The following is a 10931-nucleotide window of genomic DNA, read 5'->3' on the forward strand; positions in this document are numbered from 1 at the left end:
CGTTATTTTAATGTTTAAATGTTTTATTTAGGAAACCAAAAGGAAACTTTGTACTGTATATTTACTATTGCTCTTCAATAAAGCAAAAGTATGTCTTATAATAAGAATAATCCGTAGAATCCTTGATTACTAAAATAATCGATAGCTGCAGCCCTACCATACAATATTTTTTTTTTCTACTAATATACTTGATAGTGCTGATGATAAAAGGGAACTGTTGGACATGGTGGGTGGTAGTTAGGTAGGCTGTAGCGACTCTCTCTCTCTCTCTCTCTCTCTCTCTCTCTCTCTCTCTCTCCATACATACATACATACACACATATACAGTGGGGGAAATAAGTATTTGACCCCTTGCTGATTTTGCAGGTTTGCCCACTTACAAAGAATGCAAAAATCTACAATTTTAATCATATGTACATTCTAACAGTGAAAGACAGAATCCCAAAGAAAATTCCAGAAAATCACATTATATGAATTTATTAAAATTGATAACCATCTGATGAGGAAAAACAAGTATTTGACCCCCTGGACAAACAGCAAGTATTCTGGCTCCTACAAGCCAGTTAGTCTCTCTTTAAGACACAGCCCCAATCCGAACCAATTATCTACATCAAATACACCTGCCTCACCTCGTTACCTGTATAAAAGACACCTGTCAACACCCAAACAACCAGCATCCAACATCACCACCATGGGCAAGACCAAAGAGCTTTCTCGGACATCAGGGACAAGATTGTTGATCTGCACAAGGCTGGGATGGGCTACAAGAGAATCGGAAAGCAACTTGAGAGAAAAGATCAACTGTCGGTGCAGTTATCAGGAAATGGAAGAAGCACCACACCACCGCCAACCTCCCTCGGTCTGGGCCTCCACACAAGATCTTGCCTCGTGGGGTGTCCCTGATCATGCGAACGGTGAGGAATCATCCCAAAACCACAAGAGGGGAACTGATGAATCAACTGAAGGCAGCTGGGACCACAGTTACAAAAGAAACGGTTGGTAACACACTACGCCGTCATGGATTGAAATCCTGCAGCGCACGCAAGGTCCCCCTGCTCAAGAAGAAACATGTACAGGCCTGCATGAAGTTCGCCATTCACCACCTGGACGACTCAGAAGAGGCCTGGAAGAAGGTGATGTGGTCAGATGAGACCAAAATAGAACTTTTTGGCCTCAACTCAACTCGTCGTGTTTGGAGGGCAAAGAACACCGAGTACAACCCAAAGAACACCATCCCCACCGTCAAACATGGTGGTGGCAACATCATGCTTTGGGGGTGCTTTTCAGCCAAGGGGACGGGACAGCTCTATCGTATTGAGGGGAGGATGGACGGGGCCATGTATCGTGGAATTCTGGACCGACATCTCCTTCCCTCAGTGAGAGAGCTGAAGATGGGTCGAGGATGGCTGTTTCAGCACGACAACGACCCTAAGCACACCGCCAAAGCAACAAAAGAGTGGCTGAAGAAGAAGCACATCAAGGTTCTGGAGTGGCCTAGCCAGTCTCCAGACCTGAATCCGATTGAAAATCTTTGGAGGGAGCTTAAAATTTGAGTTGCCAGGCGACAACCTCGGAACCTGAATGATTTGGAGGCTGTCTGCAGGGAGGAGTGGGCCAACATCCCTGCCGAAATGTGCACAAACCTTGTCACCAACTATAAAAACCATTTGACATCTGTGCTGGCCAATAATGGCTTTTCTACAAAATATTAACATGCTGTTTGTCCAGGGGGTCAAATACTTGTTTTTCCTCATCAGATGGTTATCAATTTTAATAAATTCATATGATGTGATTTTCTGGAATTTTCTTTGGGATTCTGTCTTTCACTGTTAGAATGTACATATGATTAAAATTGTAGATTTTTGCATTCTTTGTAAGTGGGCAAACCTGCAAAATCAGCAAGGGGTCAAATACTTATTTCCCCCACTGTATATACATATACATATATATATATATACATATATATATATATACATATATATATATATATATATATATACACATATACATATATATACATATATATATACATATACATATATATACACATATATATACATATACATATATATACACATATATATATATACACATATACATATATATACACACATATATACACACATACACATATATATATATATATATATATATATATATATATATATATATATATATATATATATATATATATATATATATATATATATATATATATATATATATATATATATATATATATATATATATATATATATATATATATATATATATATATATATATATATATATATATATATATATATATATATATATATATATATATATATATATATATATATATATATATATATATATATATCTCACAATATTCAGCCAACGATACGATTCGATATATGTCGATACACTTACATCCTTTTCTGAAAGATTTAAAGGGGACCGAGTGATTTTCATCCCATGGGCCCACCACCTGTGGGAGGAACCGATGGGGTCGGGTGCGCTGCTACATGGGTGGCAGTGAAGGTCAGGGGCCTCGACGGACCAGACCCGGGCAGCAGACGCTGGCTCTGGGGACGTGGAACGTCACCTCTCTGTGGGGAAAGGAGACGGAACTGGTGCGGGAGGTGGAGCGCTACCGGTTAGATCTGGTGGGGCTTACCTCTACACACAGTCTCGGTTCTGGAACCATACTCCTGGATAGGGGTTGGACTCTTTTCTTCTCCGGAGTTGCCCAGGGTGTGAGGCGCCGGGCAGGTGTGGGGATACTCACAAGCCCCCGGCTGAGCGCCGCTGCATTGGAGTTTACCCCGGTGGACGAGAGGGTCGCCTCCCTATGCCTGCGGGTTGTGGGGGGGCAAACTCTGACTGTTGTTTGTGCATATGCATCAAACAAGAGTTCGGAGATAATCGTTTCATCTGATCTGAGGCCGTATGTTTTGGACACTCGGGTGAAGAGAGGGGCGGAGCTGTCAACTGATCACCATCTGGTGGTGAGTTGGGTCATAGGGTGGGGGAAGACTCTGGACAGACCTGGTAAGACCAAACGGGTAGTGCGGGTAAATTGGGAACGTCTGGAGGAGGCCCCTGTCCGACAGACTTTCAACTCACACCTCCGGCAGAGCTTTTCGTGCATCCCTGTGGAGGCTGGGGGCATTGAACCCGAGTGGACAATGTTCAAAGTTTCCATTGCTGAAGCTGCGGCGAGGAGCTGTGGTCTTAGGTGCCTCAAGGGGCGGTAACCCACGAACACCGTGGTGGACACCGGTGGTCAAGGAAGCCGTCTGACTGAAGGAGGAGTCTTTCCGGGATATTTTATCCCAGAGGACTCCGGAGGCGGTTGCAGGGTACCGAAGGGCCCGAAGGGCTGCAGCCTCTGCCGTGAAAGAGGCAAAGCAGCGGGTGTGGGAGAAGTTTGGAGAAGGACTTTCGGTCGGCACCAAGGTGCTTCTGGAAAACTGTTCGCCACCTCAGGAGGGGGAAGCGGGGAACCATCCAAGCTGTGTACAGTAAGGATGGGACACTGTTGACCTCAACTGAGGAGGTAATAGGGCGGTGGAAGGAGCACTTTGAGGAACTCCTGAATCTGACTAATACGCCCTCTATGTTAGAGGCAGAGCTGGAGGATGATGGGGGATCATTGTCAATTTCCCAGACGGAAGTCACTGATGTAGTCAAACAACTCCACAGTGGCAAAGCCCCTGGGATTGAGGAGATCCGTCCAGAAATGCTCAAGGCTCTGGGTGTGGAGGGGCTGTCCTGGTTGACACGCCTCTTAAACATTGCGTGGAAGTCTGGGACAGTGCCAAAGGAGTGGCAGACCGGGGTGGTGGTTCCCCTTTTTAAAAAAGGGGGACCAGAGGGCGTGTGCCAATTACAGGGGTATCACACTTCTCAGCCTCCCTGGTAAAGTCTACTCCAAGGTGCTGGAAAGGAGGGTTCGGCCGATAGTCGAACCTCAGATTGAAGAGGAACAATGCGGATTCCGTCCTGGTCGTGGAACAACGGACCAGCTCTTCACTCTCGCAAGGATCCTGGAGGGAGCCTGGGAGTATGCCCAACCGGTCTACATGTGTTTTGTGGATCTGGAAAAGGCATATGACCGGGTCCCCCGGGAGATACTGTGGGAGGTGCTGCGGGAGTATGGGGTGAGTGGGTCTCTTCTCAGGGCCATCCAATCTCTGTACGACCAAAGTGAGAGCTGTGTCCGGGATCTCTGCAGTAAGTCGGACCCATTTCAGGTGAGGGTTGGCCTCCGCCAGGGCTGCGCTGTGTCACCAATCCTGTTTGTAACATTTATGGACAGGATATCGAGGCGTAGTCTGGGTGGGGAGGGGTTGCAGTTCGGTGGGCTGGGGATCTCATCGCTGCTCTTTGCAGATGATGTGGTCCTGATGGCATCATCGGCCTGCGACCTTCAGCACTCACTGGATTGGTTTGCAGCAGAGGTTGGGATGAGGATCAGCACCTCTAAATCTGAGGCCATGGTTCTCAGCAGGAAACCGATGGAGTGCCTACTCCAGGTAGGGAATGAGTCCTTACCCCAAGTGAAGGAGTTCAAGTACCTTGGGGTTTTGTTCGTGAGTGAGGGGACAACGGAGCGGGAGATTGGTCGGAGAATCGGCGCAGCTGGTGCGGTATTACATTCAATTTATCGCACCGTTGTGACGAAAAGAGAGCTGAGCCAGAAGGCAAAGCTCTCAATCTACCGGTCAATTTTCGTTCCTACCCTCACCTATGGTCATGAAGGCTGGGTCATGACCGAAAGAACGAGATCCAGGGTACAAGCGGCCGAAATGGGTTTCCTCAGGAGGGTGGCTGGCGTTTCCCTTAGAGATAGGGTGAGAAGCACAGTCATCCGTGAGGAGCTCGGAGTAGAGCCGCTGCTCCTTCGTGTCGAAAGGAGCCAGTTGAGGTGGTTCGGGCATCTGGTAAGGATGCCCCCTGGGCGCCTCCCTAGGGAGGTGTTCCAGGCACATCCAGCTGGGAGGAGGCCTCCCCAGTTGAAGTACCAACAAAATAAATGTTGAGTTGGTATGCCAACCAGCTTCAAACTTTAGCAGTTCTTTTGCAGAAAAATGACCATATTTGCCTTCTCTGGCAAGATAGGACACCTCTCCTGACTTATGGCATGTCCTGCACAGGAGAAAACTCTCTCAGGTGGTGTCCAAGAGGTACACACACACCCACACACACACACCCACACACACGAAAGGGCAGACAATTTGGGGAGGCTGTCCCGCCTCCCCCACCACCAGGCTACATGGTCTCGTCCTGAACGATAGACTAGCAGAGCAAGTGTAATATGTTTACTAGCGATCACGTGCAGTGAATGGTTAATATGCTTTTACGTCCGTTTTGGTGAGTCCAAAGGGAAAATATGCCATTTTAAAAAGTAGCCTTCATTTACGGTAGCTAGCTAACCGTAGACTACAGAGAAAGTGTGATATTTTTACATCCGTTTCAGAGCCGTCTATCAGCAGGGATTGTAGAGTGCATGTCGGGGGAATAGCGTGGACACGCGCTTCACACCGCGAGCGGGTACGTGCGCCACTCGGCAGAAAAGGGAGAAAGAAAAAAAAAAAAAAAAAGTCTGCCGCTGTCCGGAGCAAATGAGGAACCGAAATTTGCGTTGTAATCCGGTCCGAATACTACCGTTTGCGTAGGAACCGGTACCATAGTGGAACCGGGTTTTGGTACCCAACCCTAGTCAGGAATCCCTCTGCCTGCCCATGTGCAGCGTAGAGTATCACGGCCCCTCCTCCTGCTGTTGTTGGTGCGAGTTTCTGTGCATGATGGCGAACTGTTCCCGCACGTCTAAAAAGACGTGTGGGAAGCCGGCTATGTGGGAATTCAAAGTGATGGAATCCTGTCTTTGAAAGAACGTTTACCATCAGCTGTATGGTAAGGTGTATGTGTGTATATAAATTGAGAATTTTATTGTAACATTATTTATAATATTCATTGTAGGGGTAATTGTAGTGATAGATAATTTTTTTTTTTTTTTTTTTTTTTTTTACATAAAAGCAATTAGATCATGTCATATTTTGTTTAAATTAATATTAAATCCAGTGCTATGTTACCAAAAGGTCACATTAAAGTGCCATTTAACAGCAATTTACTGGTGAAATAAGCTTTTATTGTTGTAAGTTATTGTTATTCCATTTTTAATAAATCATTTAAATCTTTCCCCCCCCCGTTTCTGTGCTAATCTGAAAATGTATCTTATCCGTGATTTAAACTAGGGGTGGGAATCTATTCACACCTCACGATTCGATTCCGATTCAGAGGCCAACGATTCAGTTCTAAACCAATTATCGATGCAACAGTTTTTTTTATGTAAATTTCCATGCGGGATTTAAAAAAAATATATACATATAAATCTGAGTTTGCTACTCGGAGTTTGCTTCCCAGACAAAGCTTAGATTTTGACATATACAGTATTTGTCACACACAAGTTTTAATAAAATGTTTTGTCTACTGAGGTTTTTATTTTGTAGCCATTCCATGCCTTAAACATGCCTGTGGAAGTCCCCTTCTCTCACAGTAATATTCCAAGTCAGAGGCTCAGTCATGTTTAAAAAGTGGATAATTCGCTTCTTAGAACATGAAACATGAGGTGGTCAGATGTCATGTGATAAAGTAGATGAACAGCCTATATGTGTTTCGCCTGATTATTTTATGCATGTCTTATATATGTTTATATATACACAAAATTGTAAGACCAAGCAGCATCCGGACTGAATGGCAAGTCAATTCGGAACCAGCCCAACCTTATGAAGAGTAATGTTTGGAAATAAAATTTCCAATGCAATGCCAATCAAGCGGTTGCAAGTGCGGTTCCGTTTTTTCAAAAGTTCATACAGACAACGCTCACTACAATATAATGTAATGGGCTTGTATAATGGCGCGCCAAAAGTACATTCCCTCTGAGATACGCACGTATGGTATGTACTCCAGTAACAAAGACAATTAACGTAAAACAAAAGTGTTTTGAAGTTCTTGAGAGATACTGGCCACCACGTTTGCAAAAAACGGCAGGGGTGGAAATGCCCCGACGTTGGGGTATCCACACACATGCCACTCAATACATTTTACAGTTCGCAAACATCTATTTTTAGTTGCAAATGGACCGTTTACAGCTGTCCTCTTCTACCTATTATACAGGCTTTAGCCATACCATTATCCACAGCAAGTGCTCTACCTTCTGCCGGCCCATACGAAGCTGGGAAAAAACTGCTTCGGTTGACAGGCAGCGATTGTCCGACCAATAACAATTTGGTCATATGAGAGCATGTTGGCCAACTATTCAACCAACCGACCTGGAACATCAGCCCTACTGAGAGCCTTACTGCATTATAATCCATATTATAACTTTTTCAGGTTGAAATTGTTGCGTGGCGCCTGAATGTTTTCCTTTACATAAGACATTTCCACCATAAATGAATGCAATGAAAGCATAAATTAGCGTACAAGTCATCAGAACGCAGGGAATTAAGTGTTAAAGGCTCGCAATTTTCCAGAGGAAGGCCCCACTGCTTAACATGTGGAAAATGAAGCATCATTTTCAAACGTGTGTACAAAACCTGACGAATCAGGCACGGATTGGCTAACTGGTGGGCCCGTCTGTTGTTTTTGACCGGCAGGGTTTAGTCATGGCACTGGGTTGTCCCTAGGCTGCCTGCACTCGCAGACCACTCTTTATTTGTTCTTGCAGTTCACCGTTCTCTACATTCATGTAGGGCTGGGTACCCAAGTCAGTACTTTTTAGTCACCGACCGAATTGCCTCTGAAGTATCGAGGATCGAAAAAAATGCCTCGTCAATCAATAGCCAATTTCAATACCTAAGGAGTACAGTACAGGCCAAAAGTTAAGTTAAAGGATACACTTTCTCATTCAATGAGTTTTTTTTATTAATAAGGGAAAAAATCCCACTAATTAACCCTGACAAAGCACACCTGTGAAGTGAAAACCATTTCAGGTGACTACCTCATGAAGCTCATTGAGAGAACACCAAGGGTTTGCAGAGTTATCAAAAAAAGGAAAGGGTGGCTACTTTGAAGAATCTAAAATATAAGACATGTTTTCAGTTATTTCACACTTTTTTGTTAAGTACATAATTCCATATGTGTTCATTCATAGGTTTTGATGCCTTCAGTGAGAATCAACCATGTAAATAGTCATGAAAATAAAAAAGGAAACTCATTGAATGAGTAAGTGTAACCAAACTTTTGGCCTGTACCGTAAATCTCATCAGGGTCAATGAGCCAATAAGCAGGCAGCATGCTTCTACCAAGATCTAATAATGTCTGTGATTGGCTGTAGCTTTACACGTCGTTGAGACAGGCCGGGAAATCTCTACGTTACACAGTAGGAGCTGAAAAACAATGTTGTAGGCCTAATTTCTTTTTGTTTTATAAAATTGGTATCGATAAAAGGTATCGTTTAGGAACCGTTATCAAAGTCATGGTATTGGTATCGGACATTTTTTAACAATACCCACAGGTGAGCAAAAAAAAGCTATAAAAACGGATAATAGAAAGCGCTGAAAAAGTACAATTAAAAAAAAGTAATGTTATTGAAAGTGACACGGCAAGATGATCTAAAACGAGCAACTTTTTCAATTAAAAAAAAAAAAGCTCTCAGTTTGAGAGTGAAAAGAAGATGAGAAAAGTAAGCTATGCTAGTAGGTAGAGCTGGGCGATATGGAAAAAATCTAATATGATATTGTTGACCAAATACCTCAATATCAATATTGCCACGATATTATCACGATATCGATATAACATCGATGTATTGCCCAGCCCTACTAGTAGGGCAACACATAATACAGCGTGGCCTGCAAGCCAGCGTTCATGTTTATGGATCAAACTTTTCCTTGTAGCTCCTCAGCAGCAGCCCCTAGTCCATTAGGACTGCTCATTGAGTGAATATTTGAATCCTTCTTGTCAGTTATTGGCTGAACACTGGAACACGGTTTGTGTATGTTTGCATACTTTGTTTTTGTTGGCGTCTGTGGACCCTAGGCTGTCTACAGAGACCTTTTTTTGTTTTTAACAGTGTGTTCAGGGGACTGGCAGCTCGCGGATAGTGAGGAGATGTTTGCTGTATGTGACAAAAAATGTTGTAGCCTAAAAATAAAATACGTGTGACATTGCTTAGCGTACCTTTAATGAAGACTGTGGTATTGCAATATAATCCTGTATATTATCACTATTAGGACTATATCATACATATGTCAAGATGATTAGATTAAATAAACTTCAGCTGGAGTCCGATTTGCTACGACAACACTGTTGACCTCATCAGTGATGGCTTTCCATTCCGCATTCTTTCTACAGAAAAACGGATTGTAGTCTGGAATAGTTTGCCCCTCCCAATAAGAGAGGGCCCTACATTCAACCCCTTTAAAACTCACTTAAAACAGTGGCCCCTAGAAAACCAGAAACGCACATTTCATCACCCATACTTCTTCACTGTTAAACTGAATGCAGTATAGAGGTGGATGAATATTGTCTTTGTCATGATGTATTTTTTTGTTTGTTTGTTTTTGTCAATGTATATGTCACCATTACGTGTACCTTTTAATTTACGGTGAATGAGTGCAGTATGACTGCTGGCTGTCTCTATATGTTAGTCCTACCGTATACTGTCACCTGCCTAGGGCCTTTTTTTTTTTTTTTTTTTTTTTTTTTTACCAATTCTGGCATATTTACATGGTGTTTTCTACACAACAATGTTAATAAATATGCATGTTCCCTATTAAATAAACCAAAAAAATAAAAAGATATGCGCTGGTTTCTACGTTAGGTTGATACATGAGGGCCATTAGCTTCGGGAGCTAGCTCCGTCTACAGGCTGTGAATGGTTTAGTAGCTAACGTTAGCTTAGCCTCATTAGCACAGCGGTTAAAAAAAAACAAACCTTCTCCTCGCGGATTCGTCTCCGGTTTTAAAACCTCCTCCAGCTGTTGCCGGTGTCGGTCCATGCCTGAGCAGCAGACTAGCTAACTCCTCGGGGGTTTCTACCGTTGTTTGGATCCGGCTAACGGCTCCTCTCCGCTGGCTACTCCGGTGTTTAGGTCGGTGACATATGAACGGTAGTCTTCTTCTTCTTCTTCTTGTAGAATTCCGGCAGTGTTCCTCTTCTTCTTCTGTCCATTCCCGGCAGACTAAGCAGTGTTGCCGCATTGCTGCCTCCCGCTGGTGATGAGGACGGTCTACATCAGAGCTCCTCCTGGACCTTTATTTTCCTAAACAGGTCCGTGGATTTGATGATCAAGGAAAATGTAGAAATAGGCCATTAAAATTGTGAAAATGTGTATTAATCAACTTGAACAAACAACAACAACGTGAAACGAGCTCCACAAGAAATACATAAACAAAAAGGTGCAATTTCTTTCTAAAATAACTTCATATTTTACTAAATGAAATAACAAAAACATACACAAATTCCTATTACATTAATACATAGTGTATGCCCATACAAACAACGACATTCGAGATGGATGTAATAGGCTATAATAACAGTGATTATATAAATATACTTTGTAAAAACCTCTAGACTTCTGATACTCACGTGACCGTACACAACACATGCGCTACTGCCTCTACGCACTGACTGGTCATATCTTTGTTGGATGTTGTTACTAGGTAACAGCTAATACATCCATGGGGTAGTGTAATTGGTAGTGTAATTGACCAAACAGTGTCCCTTTAAACATCAGGTGGATGATCTTCAGTCAGAAATCGTTCTCAGGTGTGTGTCTGGTTTTCACTCCTGCATCCTGTTAGTCCATCAGTGGAGTTCTGCCTCCACCTAGCGGCTGAAACAAAGAACAGCACGTTTCCTCCTCCCTTTCTCCCCGTCTTCGCTTGGCTGAATTTGTGGTACATAAAAACACATGAAATGCGGAGCAACGCAAACATAGGCT

At 43.3% G+C, this 10931-nt stretch overlaps 2 protein-coding genes across 3 annotated transcripts in view; both read right to left on the bottom strand.

Moving 5' to 3' along the window:
* Positions 1 to 10931, bottom strand: part of LOC114550677 (zinc finger protein 2 homolog) — a 393410-nt gene that overhangs the window by 201359 nt on the left and 181120 nt on the right. The window lies entirely within an intron of this gene.
* The window catches only part of LOC114550699 (zinc finger protein 271-like), a 160025-nt gene that overhangs the window by 4715 nt on the left and 144379 nt on the right, over positions 1 to 10931 (bottom strand). Inside the window, exon 1 of one of the 2 annotated variants that reach the window (XM_028571472.1) lies at positions 9923 to 10216. The exons of the other annotated variant lie outside the window; for it this stretch is intronic. Within the exon in view, the coding sequence (XP_028427273.1) occupies positions 9923 to 9986 (64 nt within the window). The 5' untranslated portion in view covers positions 9987 to 10216. Of the gene's footprint in view, positions 1 to 9922; positions 10217 to 10931 lie in introns of those variants that run through there. 2 annotated transcript variants of the gene reach the window in all.

The sequence above is a fragment of the Perca flavescens genome, chromosome 24, assembly GCF_004354835.1.
Source record: "Perca flavescens isolate YP-PL-M2 chromosome 24, PFLA_1.0, whole genome shotgun sequence".
In the NCBI taxonomy this organism is placed as follows: Eukaryota; Metazoa; Chordata; class Actinopteri; order Perciformes; family Percidae; genus Perca; species Perca flavescens.